This window comes from Leiobunum rupestre, chromosome 2, assembly GCF_980474605.1.
Source record: "Leiobunum rupestre chromosome 2, qqLeiRupe1.1.hap1, whole genome shotgun sequence".
Taxonomy (NCBI): Eukaryota; Metazoa; Arthropoda; class Arachnida; order Opiliones; family Sclerosomatidae; genus Leiobunum; species Leiobunum rupestre.
In genome coordinates this window covers 60,408,936-60,436,237 of record NC_143385.1, presented here as the reverse complement: position 1 = coordinate 60,436,237, position 27,302 = coordinate 60,408,936, and the positions used below count along the sequence as shown (strand labels likewise).

The 27,302-nt window shown below is 35.5% G+C and overlaps 1 protein-coding gene across 1 annotated transcript; it reads left to right on the top strand.

Annotated features, from left to right (window-relative positions):
• The first annotated feature begins 1,845 nt into the window (after window positions 1–1,845).
• On the top strand, window positions 1,846–26,770 carry LOC149958586 (excitatory amino acid transporter 3-like). The gene is made up of 10 exons (XM_090167226.1): window positions 1,846–1,980; window positions 2,066–2,169; window positions 4,503–4,713; window positions 7,150–7,357; window positions 7,993–8,504; window positions 9,098–9,227; window positions 9,313–9,546; window positions 18,558–18,752; window positions 21,879–22,010; window positions 25,417–26,770. Exons 2-10 carry the CDS (start codon window positions 2,092–2,094, stop codon window positions 25,634–25,636), a joined length of 1,920 nt encoding a protein of 639 aa, XP_090023352.1. The 5' UTR covers window positions 1,846–1,980; window positions 2,066–2,091; the 3' UTR covers window positions 25,637–26,770.
• The last annotated feature ends 532 nt before the right edge of the window (window positions 26,771–27,302 follow it).

The following is a 27,302-nucleotide window of genomic DNA, read 5'->3' as shown; positions in this document are numbered from 1 at the left end:
AGATATATCATTACGTAGGTTAATTAATTAAGGACAAAATATTTCTTTTAAAGTTATCCTTAACCTTTAATTAGATTTTATAAATGAAATTGTTATTGCTTAGTTAGTTCAGTTATCTCATTACGAAGATTAATTAACTTAGGTAAATTATTTAGGGGTAAAATAATTTTTTTGAAATTTTTTAAAGTTAACTTTAACCAATATTTTTATTAAATTAAATTGTTATTGCTTAGTTAGTCCAGATATATTATTACGTAGTTTAATTAATTTGTGGTAAAATAATTGTTTGTAAATTTTGAAAGCTATCCTTAACCTTTAATTAGATTATATAAATCAAATTGGTATTGCTTAGTTAGTCCAGATATATCATAACGTAGGTTAATTTAATTGTTTGTAATTTTTTAAAGTTAACCTAAACCCTTAATTATTAAAATTATATACCATTGCATAGTTAGTGCAGATATTTCATAAAAGTTAAATATTTTATATTGATAAACGTTTCTAAAAAAAGTCGGTTAATACAGTTAAAAATATTTTAAATAATTTGAATGTTCGATTTTTGTGTCATCACAAATTTATAAGAAAAAATAATTATGGTTTAGAATAAAATATAAATATAACGCAATCATAAATCATTTGAACTTTAAACAAAACTTTTAATTTGGTTATTAATTGTAAATTTGCAAGATAATATTATCGCTTTGATTGTTACCAAAAATGTATTTGCATTTAGTATAAATTAGTACAAAGTAATATTTAAAACGTAAAAATCATAAAGCAATGAAATAATTTAACTTAAAATGTACATTATTTTACTTTTAATTTGTGAATATAATAAATTTTACTTTTAATTTGTGAATATAATAAATTTTACTTTTAATTTGTTAATATAATAAATTTACTTTTAATTTGTGAATATAATAAATTTTACTTTTAATTTGTGAATATAATAAATTTTACTTTTAATTTGTGAATATAATAAATTTACTTTTAATTTGTGAATATAATAAATTTTACTTTTAATTTGTGAATATAATAAATTTTACTTTTAATTTGTGAATATAATAAATTTACTTTTAATTTGTGAATATAATAAATTTTACTTTTAATTTGTTAATATAATAAATTTACTTTTAATTTGTTAATATAATACATTTTACTTTTAATTTGTTAATGTAATAAATGTTATATTTAATTTGTTAATGTAATGATTGTTATATTTAATTTGTTAATGTAATAATTGTTATATTTAATTTGTTAATGTAATAATTGTTATATTTCATTTGTTAATGTAATAAATGTTATATTTCATTTGTTAATGTAATAAATGTTATATTTCATTTGTTAATGTAATAAATGTTACATTTTATTTAAAATAAAATAGTAAAAAAATAACTCACATAAACTGAAATAAATTAACTTTATTTCAACACTATTTAGTTTAATTCCAAATTACGTTACCAGATACTGTTTAAAGCTATATTGACCAATTGAAAATATCGTCGCGCTTGAATAGGACCCCAGTGACGCATTCTCGCCAACACGGCTATAGCTATCCTTTAAACTTAACAAAAGCGAAGAAGAAAATGCAGCTATTACCATTCGAACAATACAACTTGCTATAAAATGAATCATTTTATACTATTCCAATTTAATGTTTTTTCTTCGTACAAACAGGTCTACACAAGGCCTATCAAAAATACATAAAAAGAATTCCTGCGGTTTAAGGTAGACCTATACGTTCAGTATTTTGCAAGCGGTTATTTCAAAGAAATAAAAAAAAATCAGGTTTTTCTTTTCTGAAAGAGATTTGTTACAACCCCTAGAGCACGAAAATGTTGAGTTCTTCATTTTGGGAGTGTTATCTGGCGTTGTTAAGACAGTTTTGGGTCTTCGCTGACGGCGAAAAAAACTGTGTTCTTAATTTCAAGTAGAGGTCTTTACTTTTAACGACTTTAATTAAATGGAATATTCTGAACGGTTGTGTTTCTTTGTCCGTGGCGCGTTAAATAAGCTTAATTCCGATTCATTATTCTCGGGAATAATTGTCGGTTTAATTTCGTAGATGTTGGAATAATAGCGTAGATAGTCATGGCCGTTGACGACATCATGGATGATCCAGAACATGATGGCGAGGCGACAACGCCCAGGACTTCCAGAACTCGAAAAGTAAATTAATTGATTCATGCTTTTTTTTTTCTAAATTTAAACTCTTATTTTTAAAGCTTGTCGAGAAAAATAAAAAATTGAAGTTAATTTTTAAATATATTTGTGCGGTGGACCAATTTCTTTTTTTAAGGACTAATTTCCAATAATGTCCAGTTCATTTAAAAAAAAATCCAATAATAGTACCTAAATTTTCAAAAGTTTTTATTTTCGAGAAATTTTCCTCCAGATTTGCAAAAATTTTAACTTGTTGTACGGTAAAAAAAAAACTAGTTCGCGAAATTTTTTAAGGTGGTTAGGTTCCAAAAATGCAATAATCCATTGTAGGCACCAATAGGTGTTTCTATAAAATAAAACAATAAAAACGTTATATTTGACATTGCACTACTTTGTCCAAATTTTTCACTATTTGACAATGCACTACTTTGTCCAAATTTTTCACTATTTTTCATTGCACTACTTTGTCCAAATTTGTCACTATTTTTCATTGCACTACTTTGCCAAATTTTTCACTATTTGTCATTACATTATTTTTGACATATTTTTCCCTATTTGTCATTACATTATTTTTGACATATTTTTCACTATTTGTCATTATAATTTTTGACATATTTTTCACTATTTGTCATTACATTATTTTTGACATATTTTTCACTATTTGTTATTATAATTTTTGACATATTTTTCACTAGGTCATTTTTTATTGTTATTGTGAGTTTTGATCAATTTTTAATGTATTAAATCCAATTCAATTATAATTAAATTAAATGTGAATTATATCTAGTTAATATCTAATCTACGGGGTGTCCCGAAATTTTCTACCTCCGATGCATTAACAAAATGAGTTTTTAATGAAATTTGACAAACTAAAATTTCAGCTTAATAATTCAAAATTTCAATCAGTAACCGGTGGCCATCGAAACCCTTGGCTCCTTCGGCCGCGAGGGTTTGGTGCTGATCCACGCCATAGGCCGTAGGATTCGTTCCGTCACTGGTGAACCGCGCTCCGTTTTATACTTGATCCAGCGCATCGCGGTCGCCGTTCAACGTGGTAATGCCGCTTCGGTGTTGCACACCTTCCCGCCGGGTGCTTCCCTGGAAGACTATTTGGTCCACCTCTAGTTTTTTTGTTGTTTTTTTTTCTTTCCTTTTTTTTGTAAATATCAATTAAACAAGAAATAAATAATTATTTCTATTGTCACATCAGTAACACCTATCTTTAAAGCGTCTAATATAGCAAGCCATGTCCAGTTGGCTAACTGAGAACAAAGAAATTTATTTCTCAGGCACTACCTATTAACTTTTCAAAGCGCCCTCTGTTGACTGAAAGGGAACTAACTGTTTTTTTTACAATTTTAAATATTATATATTGATATATTATATTAAATAATTTAAATTTAAAATGTTTTATATAAAAATAAATATTAGTGATCAAGATTTATATAGTTATTAATATGAATATTACTCGAGGGGTAAGACACTCTGCGAACTCAGTGACAGTGCTAAATGGAACTCGCGAACTCTTGAAAATATGTACCTTTAACAGTGCTAAATGCACGAACTCGGTGTACAGATTATCTGAGACTGTCTTACCCCTCGATATTACTACTGCAATTTTAAATATAATTAACATAAATAATATTACTATTGTAATTTTAAATATAATTAATATAAATAATATTACTATTGTAATTTTAAGTATTATATAATAGAAATAATATTACTACTCTAATTTTAAATATAATTAAAATAAATTATATTATTACTATAATTTTAAATATAATTAATATAAATAATATTATTACTATAATTTTAAATATAATTAATAGAAATTAAATTACTATTGTAATTTTAAATATAATTAATAGAAATTAAATTACCACTGTAATTTTAAATATAATTAATATTTATTATATAACTACTGTAATTTTAAATATAATTAATATTAATTATATAACTACTGTAATTTTAAATATAATTAACATAAATTATATAACTACTGTAATTTTAAATATAATTAATATTAATTATATAACTACTGTAATTTTAAATATAATTAATATTAATTATATAACTACTGTAATTTTAAATTAAATATTTTTATACTATTCAATTATTAAAACATTATAATATAATTCATGTCTGTTTGTAAGTTTAGTAAAGTTATTGATCTTTAACCTATTGCTTAAATAAGCTCCTCCCACAAAATTCAAAAGAGGGCATCATGATTGTTGGTTTTTAGTTGCTTAGATCTGGTCTTGGGATATGGTTATTTTTGTAAGAGGCTATATATTGTTGTTGGTTCGACGCAAAATATTCTTGTTGGTTCGACGCAGGTTTTCAAATGGCTGAGAGTGTACCTGGTTCCGGCGCTAGGAGTCATCTGCACCGCTGCGGGAATCGGGATCGGTTGCTTCGTTCGTCTATCGCTCCAGGACCTCTTGACGACGGACACGGTGATCCTGATGTTCTCCATCCCTGGCGAGGTCCTTATGCGCATGCTCAAAGTCATCATTCTACCGCTGGTTGTCTCGTCTACGTTCTCGGGTAAATACCTCCCCTATCAAGGAGACATCCCGAGGTGTTTCGCCACGATTTTTTCTAAACTCGGGGGTTAAGTAGACCATCATGTACTTTGAAAATATCGTAAAGGGAAACGTTCCATTCATTTTGCCATGACAACCAAATATGTTTTAAACTGTCTTTACGTAAAATCAGAAGTAAATGAACCGAAGTTATCAGACTGCTACCTAGGAGCAACAAACACAACACCCCACACAAGGAGAACGCAACCCGTCAAAAGTCGTGGATTTTCTTGTGTACGTTTTTCATTGGCTAGACGCTTTAGCGCCTGCTGCCGTCGAAAGGTGAAAATTCGGAAATTGTCTTCCCCCCGCCTGTAAAACGTTCAGCGTAAAGGCTCGTGACGCTCGTCCAATGAAATTCGTACACAACCCTTCGTTAGCGTGTTTAAAGGCTAGCTGCGTTCTCCTTGTGTTTGTTGCTCCTAGCTGCTACACACCTGGTTTACTGGGTCACTGCAGTCCTTGGGGCGTTTTGTGCTCGGGATGCTGGGTCTATCAACTACTAAAGAGGGTAGTAGTTGTTTGCGGTGGAAGAATAAGTCACTCTAGTCCTCAGTTAGGTGAGCGAGGGACTCTGGCAGCCCACGGTGTCTCCTTCTGTTGGGCCATGATGAGGGCGTTTGTTTGCTATATGTGAGGCAGTCATGATGGCTGTCTCACTGGCTGAACGTTGTTTCGCGAGCGCACTTTCTGTCCCAGCCTGTTTATTCTCGGAGGGGTACAAATACATAGATTCATATACTCTCCATGTTGGAGGCGTTTTCCTTATGAAGTTACATTTTTATGTCGAATTTTAAGTTTTGAGCGCTCCTAGGTCAAAAATAAAAAGGTTTTTGTTTTATGCTACCATTTCTTATACATAGAAATAGCTATGCCCACAATTCCCAAGTGCTATTTATCGCGTCAAAAGACGGGGATGGAAATAAGCTTTTATTTGACTCGATTTTCTCATCATTTTCATAAGGAAAACGCCCCCCGATTCTGATCACTATTTCGATAACTTCTGTTCATTTACTTCTGGTAAAATAGCATGGAAAATTCCTTACTATTTTACCGATTTTTATCGATTTTACCTAATTTTATAAATTTTACCCAATTGTTTTGCCAAATTTTTGCCATGCTATTTTACGTAGATAAAATTTAAACTTGATTTGTGAAAAGCATTTTTGGTTGTCATGGCAAAACGAATGGCCATTGAACTTTTCCTTTTAGGAGCTTTCAAGGTAAATGAAGGTCTAATTAACCCCCGAGTTTTTACAAAATCGGGAATAATCTACTCGGGATGTCACCTTTTAAGTATTATCAGAAGTATACAATCTTACGAGGTAAGACTCCTGCTATGCCACTTCAAAAGCTCCCGAGGCTAAGTTTTCAAAATATGTTTGGGAAGAAAATTAATATGGGCGAAATACATAATATATGAGTAAATTGTAAATTGCGATCTCAAGGTGGGGTTAGCACTTTCGCCTCGCAGCAAGAGGAGCCGGGTTAGATCCCAGCTTGTGGCACTGGGTGAAAACTCGGCACAACTCTTTCCGAGTTGAGTTTGCCAGTTCTCTCCCCACTGTTCAAAGGAGTTTGCTACCCGGTTTTTCTGTTTTCCCTTTCTTTAATAACTTGTGGAGGTTAAATTAGTTTCGGGAGCTGTTGGCACACGTGGGATGAAAGGCTTGCCACCACCCTCCTACGCATTGAAACCCGGTGAACTGTTTAAGGCATTAAAAGTCACTAGATGACTTGGGCCTAACGTAGTTTTGCCTAACTGATTATTATTATCTCTACTTTCAAAAAAGCGTAATTGTAAATTTGGACCACCCTGTAATATACTAACATTGTACATTGGTACCGGGAGTAATACTTGCTGGAACTTCAGGCAGAGCAATACACATGGTAAATGGTTACACTTACTCGGTGTGGTGCAAAATTAGCTAATCAATCGGCTAGGCTAATGCCACCTTAGGCCTAAATCATCAATCAACTTTTAAAGCCAATAATTCAGGTGGCCGGGTTACAATGCGTAGGAGGGTGGTTGCAAGCCCTTCATGCCCCGCGAGCCAACAGCTCCCTACACTCACTATTACCATTAACCTCAACAAGTTTTTATGGAAGGGTAAACCGAAGAGCTCAGGGGAAAACCCCTTAAACCAGTGGGGAGAGAACTTGCAAACTCAACGCGGAAGGAGTAGTTTCGAGTTTTTTCACCCAGTGCCACAAGTTGGGATCGAACACGGCTCCTCTTGCTGCGAGGCAAAAGTGCTAACCACTCCGCTACCCCTACTCAATACTGCCTCGAACCTACGAAGACTCGTGTTGCATACTTCTCCCCTTTTAAGAGATGTATTCTGTACTTCTGGTATTACTTAATTATTTGGTGAAGTATTCAAAGCTGTGTCATTAGCTTCGTCCCGATTGCCCACGGCGCTACTGGCGAAAATGTCCGTCCGGATCCTGCTCTTTTATTTAATTACAAGTCTGTTGTCCGCCGTCGTCGGTGTTGTTAGCGTGTTTGTGTTCCAGCCCAAGACGTGGGATTTCCTGCACACACAAACTACTGACTACGTGGACAATGAAAATTACTGGTTGTCCGTGTTGCTTGATTTTATCAGGTTTGTGAAATTATTCTTGTTTTAATAGGTGTTTTTGTTATAGAATATGCTTTGAAATTCGAGTTTTGTTCAATTTTGCGTTTTGTCCTTGATCTCGTTTTGAAATTTGCGTTTTGTCCTTGATCTCGCTTTCAAATTTGCGTTTTGTCCTTGATCTCGCTTTCAAATTTGCGTTTTGTCCTTGATCTCGCTTTCAAATTTGCGTTTTTTGCTTGATCTCGCTTTCAAATTTGCGTTTTGTCCTTGATCTCTCTATCAAATTTGCGTTTTGTCCTTGATTTCTCTTTCAAATTTGCGTTTTGTCCTTGATCTCTCTTTCAAGTGTGCGTTTGGTCCTTGATCTCGCTTTCAAGTTCGCGTTTTGTCTTTGATCTCGCTTTCAAGTTCGCGTTTTGTGATTGATCTCGCTTTCCAATTTGCGTTTTGTCCTTGATCTCGCTTTCAAATTTGCGTTTCGCACGCTTTGAGACACGCGTATCGATCCGGAGCACTCTTTGAAACAGGCTTGTCGATGCTGAGCACACTTTAAAACTCCCGATTTATCGCATTAAAAGCTTCGTAACTCGTATTATCAAATGAGATGAGCTTTATCATACTCGAAGAATAAGCCTTTGTTTGTGTTTTTCTTATACCAGGAACATGCTACCCGAAAACCTAATCCGGGCTTTCTATCAGCACACTCAAACAGCCGTAGTTACGTCAGAATTCTTGTCCTATCACTACGAAGACATCACAACCGAACTACCAGCAACGGAAACTACAACGATGACTACGTTAATCGCCAATTTTACCGAAACGCTCAATTTACTTAACGCGACGGATTTCGACTTAGTCAACGTAACTAATTTATCGACGGAAGTCGACGCTTTAGCCGAACTAAACGTTGCTGAAACCGCAACTGAAACTGCGTTCGACGCATTCGCGGAATATTTCGTTTCTAATGCGAACTGGACCGACTACGATTCTAATCAGACACTCGGTAATGCAACCAACGACTACGATGTTCTAGTTGACGGAAATGCAACCGAAACTATGTTTACAACAACAACAACAACAATAGTGTCGCCATCTACTAGAAAACTCGTAAAACAAATAACGCAAAAAACCGAGTTAATCGGGGTGTACAAGGCCGGTCCTAGTTTAATTGGTAAGTTTATTAATTAATAAAAGTTACCTCGGTAGTAATGAGCATTAGTCATCAGACCGCTGGTCTCACAAGCGAGGCTTTAATATCGCCACCTTGCGGATTATTTTCCAAACAGATGAATGGATAATGCAATGATGCAATGGTACTTATAAAATTAATAGGCTGAATGTCAGCTTCTCATAACGAAAATTTATCTCAGTGTTTGGCCCAGTTACAATAACTTCCTGTTCATTTATGTAAATAATGTAGTTCCGTTAGATATTTCACAGACCCTCCACTAAATTCGTGTGTTAGATCTCGTATATCTATTAAGTTTAAAATATATTGAAGACCACCCACGTATGGAAACATGCGATGATTTGAAATGATTTATTAATATCATTATAGACAGAATGGTTCAAATATCTACTTACGACGCTGGGTGGCGCTGTTCTGTCTTTAAAATAACGTTAACAACGAGTTTCGTAGTAAAGAATTATATCTCAAACAAGCGCAGCGACCAGCCGAATGTTTCTACAAATTGGAAACGCACGACTCTCGGAGGCTAAGGTCATTCTGAAAATAATTTTAAATCGACCGTTTCTAATTTTTAGGGTTGATTGTGATGCACACGGCATTCGGAATCGCCTCTAGGCACGTGAAAAACAAATTGGTGGTCTTGATCGAGGGCTTCTGTACGGCCCTCCATCTCGTCATGATCAAAATGTCCCGCGCGATTATGTGGTGAGCTTAAGCCTCGGCTGCATGTTTTTGCGTCTTTTGGTAAAAATTAATATTAAGAATCGTGGGACTTTTTTTTCTCTCGCAGGTATTTTCCAATAGGGGTGTTCTTTCTAACCTTAACAGACGTCATGGCCACTGGAGAAGTTTATCCCTTTTCAAGAGAGATGGCGCTTTTCGCCGCTGCTATGGCGTCTGCTATGTTATTTCATGGCGTTGTGACACTCTCGCTACTCTACTGGTTTTTAATCAGGAAGAACCCGTTTTTATTTTGGAAACATAATTGGACGCCATTTTTAGTTGCGTTTGGAGCTAAATCCAGGTATGTTATTATTTTTTTTTAAATAATGTTCGGACTGGTAACCCTGTTTTTATGGCAGAATTAATTTAAAGCTTAAAAACAAATGTCGGCTGCAGCTTACCTTTCTAGTTTAAAACTAAAGATATTCAGTTTTTTTACTATTATATTTTACGCCTCGAACGGTTTCCGCTTTTAAGCTCTAAGCCCAAAAAATGTTTTTCGATATTAAGTTCTATACCTAGAACGGTTTTCACTATTACATGTACGGTCTACGCTTGGAACGGTTATCGTAATGACATTCCACGCTTAGAACAGTTTTCGCTATTAAGCTCTGGGCCTAGGACGGTTTTCGATATAGATCTACGTCTAAAATGATTCTCGCTATATCGTTCTACTCCCAAGTCGGTTTTCGATAAAGATCTACGTCTAAAATGATTCTCGCTATATCGTTCTACTCCCAAGTCGGTTTTCGATAAAGATCTACGTCTAAAATGATTCTCGCTATAACGTTCTACTCCCAAAACGGTTTTCGATAAAGATCTACGTCTAAAATGATTCTCGCTATAACGTTCTACTCCCAAGTCGGTTTTCGATAAAGATCTACGTCTAAAATGATTCTCGCTATAACGTTCTACTCCCAAGTCGGTTTTCGATAAAGATCTACGTCTAAAATGATTCTCGCTATATCGTTCTACTCCCAAGTCGGTTTTCGATAAAGATCTACGTCTAAAATGATTCTCGCTATATCGTTCTACTCCCAAGTCGGTTTTCGATAAAGATCTACGTCTAAAATGATTCTCGCTATAACGTTCTACTCCCAAAACGGTTTTCGATAAAGATCTACGTCTAAAATGATTCTCGCTATAACGTTCTACTCCCAAAACGGTTTTCGATAAAGATCTACGTCTAAAATGATTCTCGCTATAACGTTCTACTCCCAAGTCGGTTTTCGATAAAGATCTACGTCTAAAATGATTCTCGCTATAACGTTCTACTCCCAAGTCGGTTTTCGATAAAGATCTACGTCTAAAATGATTCTCGCTATATCGTTCTACTCCCAAGTCGGTTTTCGATAAAGATCTACGTCTAAAATGATTCTCGCTATATCGTTCTACTCCCAAGTCGGTTTTCGATAAAGATCTACGTCTAAAATGATTCTCGCTATAACGTTCTACTCCCAAGTCGGTTTTCGATAAAGATCTACGTCTAAAATGATTCTCGCTATATCGTTCTACTCCCAAGTCGGTTTTCGATAAAGATCTACGTCTAAAATGATTCTCGCTATATCGTTCTACTCCCAAGTCGGTTTTCGATAAAGATCTACGTCTAAAATGATTCTCGCTATAACGTTCTACTCCCAAAACGGTTTTCGATAAAGATCTACGTCTAAAATGATTCTCGCTATATCGTTCTACTCCCAAGTCGGTTTTCGATAAAGATCTACGTCTAAAATGATTCTCGCTATAACGTTCTACTCCCAAAACGGTTTTCGATAAAGATCTACGTCTAAAATGATTCTCGCTATAACGTTCTACTCCCAAGTCGGTTTTCGATAAAGATCTACGTCTAAAATGATTCTCGCTATAACGTTCTACTCCCAAGTCGGTTTTCGATAAAGATCTACGTCTAAAATGATTCTCGCTATAACGTTCTACTCCCAAGTCGGTTTTCGATAAAGATCTACGTCTAAAATGATTCTCGCTATAACGTTCTACTCCCAAGTCAGTTTTCGATAAAGATCTACGTCTAAAATGATTCTCGCTATAACGTTCTACTCCCAAGTCGGTTTTCGATAAAGATCTACGTCTAAAATGATTCTCGCTATAACGTTCTACTCCCAAGTCGGTTTTCGATAAAGATCTACGTCTAAAATGATTCTCGCTATATCGTTCTACTCCCAAGTCGGTTTTCGATAAAGATCTACGTCTAAAATGATTCTCGCTATAACGTTCTACTCCCAAAACGGTTTTCGATAAAGATCTACGTCTAAAATGATTCTCGCTATAACGTTCTACTCCCAAAACGGTTTTCGATATAGATCTACGTCTAAAATGATTCTCGCTATATCGTTCTACTCCCAAGTCGGTTTTCGATATAGATCTACGTCTAAAATGATTCTCGCTATATCTTTCTACTCCCAAAACGGTTTTCGATATAGATCTACGTCTAAAATGATTCTCGCTATATCGTTCTACTCCCAAGTCGGTTTTCGATATAGATCTACGTCTAAAATGATTCTCGCTATATCTTTCTACTCCCAAAACGGTTTTCGATATAGATCTACGTCTAAAATGATTCTCGCTATATCGTTCTACTCCCAAGTCGGTTTTCGATATAGATCTACGTCTAAAATGATTCTCGCTATATCTTTCTACTCCCAAAACGGTTTTCGATATAGATCTACGTCTAAAATGATTCTCGCTATATCGTTCTACTCCCAAGTCGGTTTTCGATATAGATCTACGTCTAAAATGATTCTCGCTATATCTTTCTACTCCCAAAACGGTTTTCGATATAGATCTACGTCTAAAATGATTCTCGCTATATCGTTCTACTCCCAAAACGGTTTTCGATATAGATCTACGTCTAAAATGATTCTCGCTATATCTTTCTACTCCCAAAACGGTTTTCGATAAAGATCTACGTCTAAAATGATTCTCGCTATAACGTTCTACTCCCAAAACGGTTTTCGATATAGATCTACGTCTAAAATGATTCTCGCTATATCGTTCTACTCCCAAGTCGGTTTTCGATAAAGATCTACGTCTAAAATGATTCTCGCTATAACGTTCTACTCCCAAAACGGTTTTCGATATAGATCTACGTCTAAAATGATTCTCGCTATATCGTTCTACTCCCAAGTCGGTTTTCGATATAGATCTACGTCTAAATTGATTCTCGCTACATAGTTCTACGCCTAAAACGGTTTTCACTATTACATATAAGTTCTACGCTTTGAACGGTTTTCGTAATTACATTCCACGCTTTCAACAGTTTTCGCCATTAAGTTGCACGAATAGAACGGTTTTCGATATAGATCTACGTCTAAAATGATTCTCGCTATATCGTTCTACTCCCAAAACGGTTTTCGATATAGATCTACGTCTAAAATGATTCTCGCTATATCTTTCTACTCCCAAAACGGTTTTCGATATAGATCTACGTCTAAAATGATTCTCGCTATATCGTTCTACTCCCAAGTCGGTTTTCGATAAAGATCTACGTCTAAAATGATTCTCGCTATAACGTTCTACTCCCAAAACGGTTTTCGATATAGATCTACGTCTAAAATGATTCTCGCTATATCGTTCTACTCCCAAGTCGGTTTTCGATATAGATCTACGTCTAAATTGATTCTCGCTACATAGTTCTACGCCTAAAACGGTTTTCACTATTACATATAAGTTCTACGCTTTGAACGGTTTTCGTAATTACATTCCACGCTTTCAACAGTTTTCGCCATTAAGTTGCACGAATAGAACGGTTTTCGATATAGATCTACGTCTAAAATGATTCTCGCTATATCGTTCTACTCCCAAAACGGTTTTCGATATAGATCTACGTCTAAAATGATTCTCGCTATATCTTTCTACTCCCAAAACGGTTTTCGATATAGATCTACGTCTAAAATGATTCTCGCTATATCTTTCTACTCCCAAGTCGGTTTTCGATATAGATCTACGTCTAAAATGATTCTCGCTATATCTTTCTACTCCCAAGTCGGTTTTCGATATAGATCTACGTCTAAAATGATTCTCGCTATATCGTTCTACTCCCAAGTCGGTTTTCGATATAGATCTACGTCTAAAATGATTCTCGCTATATCTTTCTACTCCCAAAACGGTTTTCGATATAGATCTACGTCTAAAATGATTCTCGCTATATCGTTCTACTCCCAAAACGGTTTTCGATATAGATCTACGTCTAAAATGATTCTCGCTATATCTTTCTACTCCCAAGTCGGTTTTCGATATAGATCTACGTCTAAAATGATTCTCGCTATATCTTTCTACTCCCAAAACGGTTTTCGATATAGATCTACGTCTAAAATGATTCTCGCTATATCGTTCTACTCCCAAAACGGTTTTCGATATAGATCTACGTCTAAAATGATTCTCGCTATATCTTTCTACTCCCAAGTCGGTTTTCGATATAGATCTACGTCTAAAATGATTCTCGCTATATCTTTCTACTCCCAAAACGGTTTTCGATATAGATCTACGTCTAAAATGATTCTCGCTATATCGTTCTACTCCCAAAACGGTTTTCGATATAGATCTACGTCTAAAATGATTCTCGCTATATCTTTCTACTCCCAAGTCGGTTTTCGATATAGATCTACGTCTAAAATGATTCTCGCTATATCTTTCTACTCCCAAAACGGTTTTCGATATAGATCTACGTCTAAAATGATTCTCGCTATATCTTTCTACTCCCAAGTCGGTTTTCGATATAGATCTACGTCTAAAATGATTCTCGCTATATCTTTCTACTCCCAAGTCGGTTTTCGATATAGATCTACGTCTAAAATGATTCTCGCTATATCTTTCTACTCCCAAGTCGGTTTTCGATATAGATCTACGTCTAAAATGATTCTCGCTATATCTTTCTACTCCCAAAACGGTTTTCGATATAGATCTACGTCTAAAATGATTCTCGCTATATCGTTCTACTCCCAAAACGGTTTTCGATATAGATCTACGTCTAAAATGATTCTCGCTATATCGTTCTACTCCCAAGTCGGTTTTCGATAAAGATCTACGTCTAAAATGATTCTCGCTATAACGTTCTACTCCCAAAACGGTTTTCGATATAGATCTACGTCTAAAATGATTCTCGCTATATCGTTCTACTCCCAAGTCGGTTTTCGATATAGATCTACGTCTAAATTGATTCTCGCTACATAGTTCTACGCCTAAAACGGTTTTCACTATTACATATAAGTTCTACGCTTTGAACGGTTTTCGTAATTACATTCCACGCTTTCAACAGTTTTCGCCATTAAGTTGCACGAATAGAACGGTTTTCGATATAGATCTACGTCTAAAATGATTCTCGCTATATCGTTCTACTCCCAAAACGGTTTTCGATATAGATCTACGTCTAAAATGATTCTCGCTATATCTTTCTACTCCCAAAACGGTTTTCGATATAGATCTACGTCTAAAATGATTCTCGCTATATCTTTCTACTCCCAAGTCGGTTTTCGATATAGATCTACGTCTAAAATGATTCTCGCTATATCTTTCTACTCCCAAAACGGTTTTCGATATAGATCTACGTCTAAAATGATTCTCGCTATATCGTTCTACTCCCAAGTCGGTTTTCGATATAGATCTACGTCTAAAATGATTCTCGCTATATCTTTCTACTCCCAAAACGGTTTTCGATATAGATCTACGTCTAAAATGATTCTCGCTATATCGTTCTACTCCCAAGTCGGTTTTCGATAAAGATCTACGTCTAAAATGATTCTCGCTATAACGTTCTACTCCCAAAACGGTTTTCGATATAGATCTACGTCTAAAATGATTCTCGCTATATCGTTCTACTCCCAAGTCGGTTTTCGATATAGATCTACGTCTAAATTGATTCTCGCTACATAGTTCTACGCCTAAAACGGTTTTCACTATTACATATAAGTTCTACGCTTTGAACGGTTTTCGTAATTACATTCCACGCTTTCAACAGTTTTCGCCATTAAGTTGCACGAATAGAACGGTTTTCGATATAGATCTACGTCTAAAATGATTCTCGCTATATCGTTCTACTCCCAAAACGGTTTTCGATATAGATCTACGTCTAAAATGATTCTCGCTATATCTTTCTACTCCCAAAACGGGTTTCGATATAGATCTACGTCTAAAATGATTCTCGCTATATCTTTCTACTCCCAAGTCGGTTTTCGATATAGATCTACGTCTAAAATGATTCTCGCTATATCTTTCTACTCCCAAGTCGGTTTTCGATATAGATCTACGTCTAAAATGATTCTCGCTATATCGTTCTACTCCCAAAACGGTTTTCGATATAGATCTACGTCTAAAATGATTCTCGCTATATCTTTCTACTCCCAAAACGGTTTTCGATATAGATCTACGTCTAAAATGATTCTCGCTATATCGTTCTACTCCCAAGTCGGTTTTCGATATAGATCTACGTCTAAAATGATTCTCGCTATATCTTTCTACTCCCAAAACGGTTTTCGATATAGATCTACGTCTAAAATGATTCTCGCTATATCGTTCTACTCCCAAGTCGGTTTTCGATAAAGATCTACGTCTAAAATGATTCTCGCTATAACGTTCTACTCCCAAAACGGTTTTCGATATAGATCTACGTCTAAAATGATTCTCGCTATATCGTTCTACTCCCAAGTCGGTTTTCGATATAGATCTACGTCTAAATTGATTCTCGCTACATAGTTCTACGCCTAAAACGGTTTTCACTATTACATATAAGTTCTACGCTTTGAACGGTTTTCGTAATTACATTCCACGCTTTCAACAGTTTTCGCCATTAAGTTGCACGAATAGAACGGTTTTCGATATAGATCTACGTCTAAAATGATTCTCGCTATATCGTTCTACTCCCAAAACGGTTTTCGATATAGATCTACGTCTAAAATGATTCTCGCTATATCTTTCTACTCCCAAAACGGTTTTCGATATAGATCTACGTCTAAAATGATTCTCGCTATATCGTTCTACTCCCAAGTCGGTTTTCGATATAGATCTACGTCTAAAATGATTCTCGCTATATCTTTCTACTCCCAAAACGGTTTTCGATATAGATCTACGTCTAAAATGATTCTCGCTATATCGTTCTACTCCCAAGTCGGTTTTCGATAAAGATCTACGTCTAAAATGATTCTCGCTATAACGTTCTACTCCCAAAACGGTTTTCGATATAGATCTACGTCTAAAATGATTCTCGCTATATCGTTCTACTCCCAAGTCGGTTTTCGATATAGATCTACGTCTAAAATGATTCTCGCTATATCTTTCTACTCCCAAAACGGTTTTCGATATAGATCTACGTCTAAAATGATTCTCGCTATATCGTTCTACTCCCAAAACGGTTTTCGATATAGATCTACGTCTAAAATGATTCTCGCTATATCTTTCTACTCCCAAAACGGTTTTCGATATAGATCTACGTCTAAAATGATTCTCGCTATATCTTTCTACTCCCAAGTCGGTTTTCGATATAGATCTACGTCTAAAATGATTCTCGCTATATCTTTCTACTCCCAAAACGGTTTTCGATATAGATCTACGTCTAAAATGATTCTCGCTATATCGTTCTACTCCCAAGTCGGTTTTCGATATAGATCTACGTCTAAAATGATTCTCGCTATATCTTTCTACTCCCAAAACGGTTTTCGATATAGATCTACGTCTAAAATGATTCTCGCTATATCGTTCTACTCCCAAGTCGGTTTTCGATAAAGATCTACGTCTAAAATGATTCTCGCTATAACGTTCTACTCCCAAAACGGTTTTCGATATAGATCTACGTCTAAAATGATTCTCGCTATATCGTTCTACTCCCAAGTCGGTTTTCGATATAGATCTACGTCTAAATTGATTCTCGCTACATAGTTCTACGCCTAAAACGGTTTTCACTATTACATATAAGTTCTACGCTTTGAACGGTTTTCGTAATTACATTCCACGCTTTCAACAGTTTTCGCCATTAAGTTGCACGAATAGAACGGTTTTCGATATAGATCTACGTCTAAAATGATTCTCGCTATATCGTTCTACTCCCAAAACGGTTTTCGATATAGATCTACGTCTAAAATGATTCTCGCTATATCTTTCTACTCCCAAAACGGGTTTCGATATAGATCTACGTCTAAAATGATTCTCGCTATATCTTTCTACTCCCAAGTCGGTTTTCGATATAGATCTACGTCTAAAATGATTCTCGCTATATCTTTCTACTCCCAAGTCGGTTTTCGATATAGATCTACGTCTAAAATGATTCTCGCTATATCGTTCTACTCCCAAAACGGTTTTCGATATAGATCTACGTCTAAAATGATTCTCGCTATATCTTTCTACTCCCAAAACGGTTTTCGATATAGATCTACGTCTAAAATGATTCTCGCTATATCGTTCTACTCCCAAGTCGGTTTTCGATATAGATCTACGTCTAAAATGATTCTCGCTATATCTTTCTACTCCCAAAACGGTTTTCGATATAGATCTACGTCTAAAATGATTCTCGCTATATCGTTCTACTCCCAAGTCGGTTTTCGATATAGATCTACGTCTAAATTGATTCTCGCTACATAGTTCTACGCCTAAAACGGTTTTCACTATTACATATAAGTTCTACGCTTTGAACGGTTTTCGTAATTACATTCCACGCTTTCAACAGTTTTCGCCATTAAGTTGCACGAATAGAACGGTTTTCGATATAGATCTACGTCTAAAATGATTCTCGCTATATCGTTCTACTCACAAAACGGTTTGCGATATAGATCTACGTCTAAAATGATTCTCGCTATATCGTTCTACTCCCAAGTCGGTTTTCGATAAAGATCTACGTCTAAAATGATTCTCGCTATAACGTTCTACTTCCAAAACGGTTTTCGATAAAGATCTACGTCTAAAATGATTCTCGCTACATAGTTCTACGCCTAAAACGGTTTTCGCTATCAAGATCTAAATGGTTTTACTACGACATTGCCTAGAACGGTTTTCTCTAGAAAGTTATCTTTTAAACTATAGCGACTTAAGTATTTTCCATGTCTACCAGGTTCAATGTTCGCGAGTTCCCCTATAAATCTTGTAAATATTTTGACGTTAATCGTACAGGTGGTAGCACACACCTGACCCTCTTAATTTCACCTGTCTTTACTACCTGTATTGATTGCACCTCCAGCTATTGCGGGAGGAGGGTTAGGTCGTGACTTCAACGTACATGTAAGAACGCCACAGGGCCCCTCAATCGACTCGATCATTGTTCCTTGTTATCTGTGTGTTTCTGCCAGTGATAACAATACTTTTCGTTCTTTTAAGGTTAATAAGCCTTCCCTTCAGTATGAAATCGATGGAAGACAAAGAGGGCATTGACGATCGAGTCACTAGACTGTTTCTACCGTTGGGCTCTGCTCTCAATTCTGACGGGGACGCCATCTATGGGACTGTTGCTACACTATTTTTAGTGCAAATGTCTGGCGTAGAGTTGTCGTTGGAGCATTATTTTTATGTTTGGTAATTATCTTCATTTTACTTACAAGGAGACTACCCGAGGTGGTTATCACCGATTATGTTGAAACTCGGGGGTTAGGTAGACCTTATGGTAGTATGAAAATTGCCAAAGGGAAAAGTTGCAATGGGCTTTAGTTTTCCCATATGGCAACCAATAATGATTTTGATCTCTCAAGACAACAAATCTCCATTTAAAAAAGCAGGGAATTTTCTCGGTTTCACAGGGTACTACTTTCTTACTTAAAAAATTTGAAAAAATTAAATTTGAAAAAATTACCAAAAAGATGAATTTGACCTATTTTGGGTAAAATTGATCAAGGATTTTGCGTAAAATTTATCAATTTTGGTAAAATTTTAACCAAATTTGGGTAACCGATAAAATCCCATGCTTTTTTAAATGGAGGGATCAAAAACATTTTCGTTTGCCATAGGAAAACTAAAGCCCATTGCAACTTTTCCCTTTGGAAATTTTCATTATACCATAAGGTCTACCTAACCCCCAAGTTTCAACAAAATCGGTGATAACCACCTCGGGTAGTCTCCTTGTTAGAGAAGTTCATAAACTTGCTGGATCGTCAATTTGTTAAAGTTAACAATTAAAGGAAAAGTCCAGGTTCGGTAAAACTTGGGTCTATTGGAAAGATCATGTTTAAATAAACTCAAAAATATCAGTCGTAAAATTACATCTTTTTTTAATGACGATAAATTAATTTTTAAACGACTGAAATTTACCCAACCTGGACTTTTAATTTAACTTATTACTATAAACTACAGCGTCTGCTTAGCAGAATAAAATCCAGTAGTTTAGGAGCTGCAAGCAGGGTTAGACATAAGGAAATTTTTCGTAGAAGTCAGTCTGACTACAGGGCCCCCACTCAAATCTTCAATTTTTTTATAGGAAAAATAGGATTATTTTTCTAAAAATATAGGACTTTATAGTCCTATTTTTACAAAATTATAGGATTTTATAGGACTATATATGCTATTTAATTAACTAACCTAATGCATTTAAAAACAAAATCTATATTTAGAGAAATAATTCTTTGATTTTCACTTAAAAATAGAAACTATTTAACCATTTTATCACAAAAAGATACTAGTAGCTAACCATGTTAACAATAACAAAAGTATAGACTAGAATGACTTGGTATAGGAATTTACCCTAAAGCTAAATCTAGCAATTTAACTGACTTGTGAGTGGCTGGATTTGAAATTGGAAAAATATCCAAATTATAGGATTTTATAGGACTTTTGGGGGATTTCGCTAAAAATATAGGATGTTATAGGACATTTTTGAAAATATAGGATTTTATAGGAATTATAGGACCTCTGGTGGCCTTGTGACTAGTGAGCCTCCTACCTTAATTTATTTTAGTAGTCCCTGACAAGTGGGGGTAAAAATGGGGTATAAAAACCATAAGGACAGTTAAAATTGATTATTACTTGAGTTACTTGACTTTGGCCGATCACAATTTTTTTCAATAAAATGGGATTGATGAATAATGAATTCATGAAACGCCATATTCGCCATTATTTATGAATATTTAGGTAAATTTCGATTAATTTTAGTAGTCCGAGCATTTATTTTAGTAGTCAAATGACGTGGCTAGTCCCTTATGTCCAACCCTGACTGCGAGTTCGCTAGTGGATGTTTTTTCAATTTCCTCCAAGTGGCGGATTTTGGATGCTGATGAATAGAATTGAGGAATCAGACGACATTTTATCAGGGTTTCCATGCATTTTTTGCTCCAATTTATTTTTTAACACCAAAATCTTTTATGGCAACCCTGTTCCACAGTAATTGTAGAGCAGTTTTTCCAAGCATCTTTTTTTAAAAGAATGATAAGTGCATGAAACTCCTGTTAAAATATCGTCTGGTTCTATTGATCAGCTTTCAAAATCCGCCACTTGGAGGAGCTTGGAATAAAGTCCATTGCTATACTGAACGTATTTTCCATATTTAGTTCAAAAAATTATTTTAGTATTTTCAAGAATGTACCTAAAAATATCTTGCCCCCTGTTGAAAAATGCTGCCAGATCTATGCATAGAAAATTCTCAGCTTTGGCAGTATAAAGAGAAACCGTAGATAAACCAGTTATATGTCCAGCAGCACAAACTCTAGAATCGGCTATGAATTATCTTTTATTTAAAGTGAAATCGATTACGCAGAGACCATCACTTTTTGGTTTTAAAAAGCAGACTAACTTTACAGGAGTATGCCTATTCAACCGAATCCCATTTGAAAGAATTTTTCTAGCAACAATTATGATTTTTCTTAAATATCTGAATTTATGAGTTTCACGGATATAACAGGGTACGTGACGAATTTTATTTTTTTTTCAGACTATAGTACACTTTACTTTAGGAAATAGGAACTTGTAGGTCATCCCTCACAGGGAAGCGTTATTAATTGGGAATGTTTTGGCGGTATTTTAAAAAATTTAATATTGTTTGTATGCAAGTACAGAATGTAAATTTTTAGCCTTTATTCGTTATACGCTCCATAACTGAAAGCGCGCAACAGGAATTTTACTCTTATATACATAAATATTTAGGTGTAAATAGACGAAAACTGTATTTTTAAATTAATTTTTAGTTTTTTTATAATAAAAGCAAAGAAATAAAATAAATAGCCCATAAAAAACCAAAAACACAAAATACAAACATATTTACCACGGCATTGACATTGGTTTCATGTTTTAGCGAGTATTGGACAAGACCATTGCACTTCTTCGTGCCACGGGTTACATGCTGTCACATGGAGGTAGTATAAGATAGGTTAGGTTATTTTAGGTAAGGTTAGGTGACGTTAGGTGACAGGGGGTTCCCGGAAATAGACTGCTTTTGTTCCCCACCCAAAGCCCCTGTTTTTATCCCTCCCACGAATTTTTTTTGATATTAGTACATACTGAACTAATAAAACAGCTCTTCGTCAGTTTTACTTCTCCCAATTTTATTGTTTTGGAACACATAAAGTATAAATTGAAATCCAGCCAATTTGGCGAGTTTTTCGATTGAATGGGATTCGGTTGAACGGGATTCGGTCGAATGGGCCAGGAGCACTTTACCAACTTGCGAGAGTGGTAGTAGAGGCTAGTGTTGAAATTTTAATCTCAATTTTTTTGCAGTTTGTTGTCATTTGTTCTAAGTTTCACTTCCACGACTTTGCATACGAAAGGCATTGTTTACATGCATCAGCTTTTGATTGTGCAAATGTCCACTCAGCAGCTAGCAGTATTAACGTCGGTGGATTGGATTGGGTAAGGATATTTTGATCAAGGGTGCGTCAAGCTCGTTAGAAAACAGAATCCATCAGCGGTGCTAAAACGTCAACTTTTATCTAACTAAGGACATCGCACTTCTTCTATGGGATTTGGCTTTCGACAGATTTTTCTGAAATTGCAACATGTTGTTAAGCTTGATAAAAGGAGCAAAATTGTCCAATGCCAATTTTCACTAGCTCCTATAGTTTGTCCAGTATCAGCGCTCAAAGGTGGACAAAACTTAGTGTAGTCTATTTGTTTAAAGAAGTCAGCGCTCATCGAATAGCGTTCTACGTTCGCGCGTCGCTAGTCCGGGCTCACTATCAATAAAGTTTTCTTGCCAAGATTTTTACACCTCTACTTCATTATTCATTATTTCTTTTCTCGCAACTTATTATTCGATGAATTTTTGTACGTGGAATAATTTATTGATCAATATTTTATGAGCAATAATAAAAGAAAACATAATATAAAATAAATACTTAAGAAATCAGAATATATATGATTAACCGTTTCGATGAATCCCCCATTCAACACTCGCTGATAGGAAAGAAACAGTCACATCACAACATTTCAAACACTTATTTATCGATTTTAGTCACAGAGTCGTCTAAAGTCACGGTCAAACGACAGTTAAAACTCAATATTTAATTATTTATTTACTGAGTTCATTCATCGTGCCATCAGAAAGTAACCAAATCCGACGCTCTGTTTTGGGAAGCACCGCAAATCTTGGCAAGAAAACTCTATTGATAGTGAGCCAGGACTAGCGACGCGCGAACCTAGAACGCTAACCAATCGGCCGTAACTTCTTTTAACAAATAGACTTTACTAAGTTTTGTCCACTTTTGACCGCTGATACTGGACAAACTATAGGAGCTAGGGGAAAATGGCAATGGACAATTTTGCTCCTTTGATCAAGCTTAACATTAGGTTTCGATTTCAGAAAAATCTGTCGAAAGCCAAATCCCATAGAAGAAGTGCGATGTCCTTTGAGACTAATTCCCGAAATCAAACATGTATTCCGTATCCCAGAGAGGTTCGAGTTTAATGCTACTAGTTGGCGTTAATTTACACTTTTTACAGTGATTATAAAAACCTTATTCTAACACTATCAGGGTTATTCAAGTTTTAGGAAGTTAGATTACCCGAGTAATAGAAACGTGCGTCCCATATTAAAGGGGAACGGTCAAGCTTTAACCAGTTAGAAAGCCCTATAGCTCATTAAAAACTAAAATTTATGGCGAAAACCGCATCCAAAAATATTTAGTGGTTAATTTTTAATTAAATAAAGAAAATTCGGGAAATTGAAAAGCGCGCGTCCGCCGCGACACCCGGTGAGAAGTCGGTGAGACGGAAAAACAACGTAAAAGCGCGCGCTGCTGAAGACGCGAAAAATTTGTTTTGCACGCGCGGCGCGTTCCAGTTTTAAGAGACTTAAGCCTAAATTGCGCGATTTTAAAAGTTAGAATAGTTCGCAAATCGCTCATACGGGGTTAGGGGCGCTGGCGGCAGCCCCTAAGATGGCGGCGAAAATTCAAACCCAAACACCTGACGTTATTTTTCTTTTCAACTTTTTGGGCCAAAAGCTATTTTTTCAAGTCAAAAAAGGTACGGGTTAGTATATTGAACGTCTTGTTAATCTTTTGATACGGAAATAAGGCCATATTTGGAAAAGCTTGGCCGTTCCCCTTTAAAGGGAATATAACATCAGGTATTTGGTGTGGAACATCAATGTTTGCAGCTCTGGTCGCTGTTGCCTTTGGCTTTAGAAATGTTTGGTCCCACTGTACATGGAAATTTGAAAATTGAAGGGTTCTTCCATAAAGATTGCTTTGTAGGTTATATTCCCCTTGAGTAATGGCATGCATGTATTCATTTCTACCATGAATATCGAACTATATCATGACCCTTTCTACCATCTGGGACTAAGATGGGCGGTTCCTTTCTGCGTTTTACGTAATCACTAGAGCCAATCAGGAGGCAGGAGTTTGTCGTTTACTCGATCCACAAAACGTTTCCGGGATGGCGCGATTTAACCGTCGAAGAAAATGACTAGTGATTCTTAGAAAAATACCTCTACTAAAGTACTACAAAATCAATTGATAATCATAAATAAAGGGATTTGTTATTCATATTCTTACCTATTTTCGTTCAATCAAAAAGATGTGTATTAAGATTTTAGAAACAAAATTTAACGCTAAGCCTTGGCACTGAAAGTTAGTCAAGTTTCAAAACGTTGCCCTTCAATACAATTTTTGAGCGGTGGCGCCTGACCGACGTCATGATAGCTAAGCCCCTCCCATCCTAGCGACTGAGGTCAGACTACCTAATGCAGTTCGATATTCATGGTTGAAATGAATACATTCATGGTAATGGTAATTAAACATTGTGTTAAGTAAAAATAACCAGTAAGCCGCGTATGGCTGAGGTGTTTTTTATCAATTTCACTGGAATCCATTTCATTTCTGAACTTAAAAAAATTAATGAACTTAGCCTAACTTAACTTTCTCGCACGTACTGTCGCCTAAGCCCCGATTAAACCTCTCGTAGTTATAATTGAACATAATTCTTGAGGCTTGCGTAGCTCAGTAAGCCTCCGTGTCAAAATATCGGGAATAGTGAGTCCCTTAGATAATTGGTCCATGCATTGAGTAAGATTTTTTTCCTAACCTGGTTGCATTTTTTCGAACCTTGGGTGAAGGAAGGACATATCTTAACAGCTCCCTCTATTGCAGATAAGCTCGTGTAAAAATAAGGAAACAATGGTGGGATCGATTAGTTATGAAAATAATTTAACAAAATTTATTTACTTTTATAAGGTAGAAAATAAATATTTTTAGTAATAATTAAAATTTATTTAAATTAAATAACTTAGATGGCGCTCCTCTATTATAACGATAAAAGAGGTGGGCATTTGGGGATTCAACTTTCTAACATTGTAAGTTGAATAACCCAAACACTATTTTAAACCATGCATAAACAAAAGTTTGACTCAGCTAAAATTCGACATAAAAAAACACGATCAAATTATTTTTTACGGTTAAATAGTTTAAAATGAACACTTTTCAGAGTTACAATCATGTTAATATTTATTTCTTTTATTAAATCAAAGTATTTAATTTCAAAATTCAGGGGTTTGGAACTGTAAAAATCGAAAAATGTAGTTAACTTAAACTATAACTAAATTATTTGTGGCTACTTGTGTATAATGAAAAAAATAAAAAATTTAAAATCTCAAGACTATTAGCGCCATCTGGTTAGCCTCCTAGTATTAAAAAATCGATTTCTAATGTGAAAGGATTTTCTCTCTTGTCAAATGCGTATCGATTTATTCATTACGTCGAATGATGCTACATGTATTTGGGTATATTATCTTAACTATGTTTTTTTTGTGTCGCAGTGGAAGGCTCAGAGAGATGGTCAACGTCATCAGTGACGCGGTGGCGGTCTCAGTGACGCAACACTACGGCGCGGAGGAGCTGAAAATAAGCGATCGCGGGAAGAACAATTTAGACAAATTGAACAATCGCTTTATTCCTAAAACGTATTCCTACGATTCGACCGATTCGATGGACGACTCTGACACTTATGCTTATGGCGAAAGGTACACAGACGTGTGATTCTGTGATTTTCGGGCCACGAACCGTTTGGACCTAAAAGTTCAGAAACTAGATTCGCGAGTGCTGTACCCCCAGAAGCATGGCAGTAACAACAAAATCCGGGAACTATAGCAAAATACAGGGTGTTTCAAAAGGTTATGCAAAAATTTGAAGCAGTTGTAAGGGGTGAGATGATAAATATGCCCGTTTTTTCCCCATTTTCCTACGATGAGTTAAAAGAGCGTCAGAGAGCTTCAAAATGTGACCTACTAGCCCTTGCAAAACCAAGCAGCAGGGACTTAAGATACTGTTTAAGTTTACTTTTTTTACGCTGGTTAAATCGATTTGTTTACAAAGTCGTTTTATACCTATCACACGAACCCAAACCTTAATGTTCGCATTTCCCTGCCGTTGGGTTTAAAATGAGGGGGTCCCACTGTTCGTTACAACGTATGTAGTTTGATTTGTCGCTTTTATGGTTTATTACAATGCGTTTTTAACCAAAGATGTTTAAGTAAATTTTGAGATTTTCGCATTTTTGTTGTTAATGGGGGCTTGGAGCAACAAAAGCAAAACGCTACCCGTCAAAAGTTGTGCGTTTTCTTGTGTACATTATTCATTGGCTAGACGCTTTAGCGCCTGCTGCCGTCGGAAGGGGAAAATTCCGAAATTTCGTCCCCACCGCCCGTAAAACGTTCAGCGAAAATACTCGTCCAATGAAATCTGTAGACAACACTGCGTTAGCGTGTTTAAAGGCTAGCTACGTTCTCCTTGTGTTAGTTGCTCCTATATTCACATTTTGGACACCAGGTTTAACAGTCTTTAAAAGTAGGCTGAGGAAATTTTGCGTCTATCACATGACGTTATAACGCTCTCTGATTAGGTCGAGGCCAACGCGCCTTAAAAAAGGGTCCTCCGTTTTCTCGTTTACCAGCAGCGCTCGCGGTGGTAAAATCAGGTAAATTTTGTCCGTGTGCACGCTGTACAGTCCTTCGGTAAATTCGGATGCGTGCGCCAAGCTTAGTGGCCAAGATAATTCTACTAAATAACACAGCGTGTTAACTCAGGAGAAAAAACTCTCACCAAGCAATACTACGGAGTGCAGATTTTGCCAGAGTGTAAAATAGGGTGTTTGAAATTAAGTGACTTCCCCAAATTAACTACCCATTTTTCAAAACGCTTTATACACCGTTTCATGCGCTGTACTAAATTGTAAGGATGTGTTAATTTATTTTTATGGAATAAAACATTTCATATCAGTTTGAAACGTGCATTTTTACTGCTTATAAAACTTTCGCTGAACTCATCCATTGAAACGACATAGATTTTTATACAGGCCTTGATCGTAGTTAACTATTTTATAACTACCCAAACGAATACTTTATTTATCTTCACACGAATAGTTTATTTCTTCCGACGAATAGTTTATTTATCCCCAAACGAATAGTTTATTTATACTTAAACGAATAGTTTATTTCTACCCAAATGAATACTTTATTTATCTTCACACGAATAGTTTATTTCTATTTCTACCCAAACCAATAGTTTATTTCTTCCCAAACGAATAGTTTATTTCTACTTAAACGAATAGTTTATTTCTACCCAAACGAGTACTTTATTTATCTTCACACGAATAGTTTATTTCTTCCGACGAATAGTTTATTTCTTCCCAAACGAATAGTTTATT

Excerpts from the sequence above, each read along its gene's own strand:
- LOC149958586 (XM_090167226.1), top strand. The coding sequence starts at position 2,092 with ATGGCCGTTGACGACATCATGGATGATCCAGAACATGATGGCGAGGCG. Across the intron at positions 9,228-9,312 it reads ATGTCCCGCGCGATTATGTG|GTATTTTCCAATAGGGGTGT; the intron begins GTGAGCTTAAGC and ends TTTCTCTCGCAG. Across the intron at positions 18,753-21,878 it reads GAGCATTATTTTTATGTTTG|TTTGTTGTCATTTGTTCTAA; the intron begins GTAATTATCTTC and ends ATTTTTTTGCAG.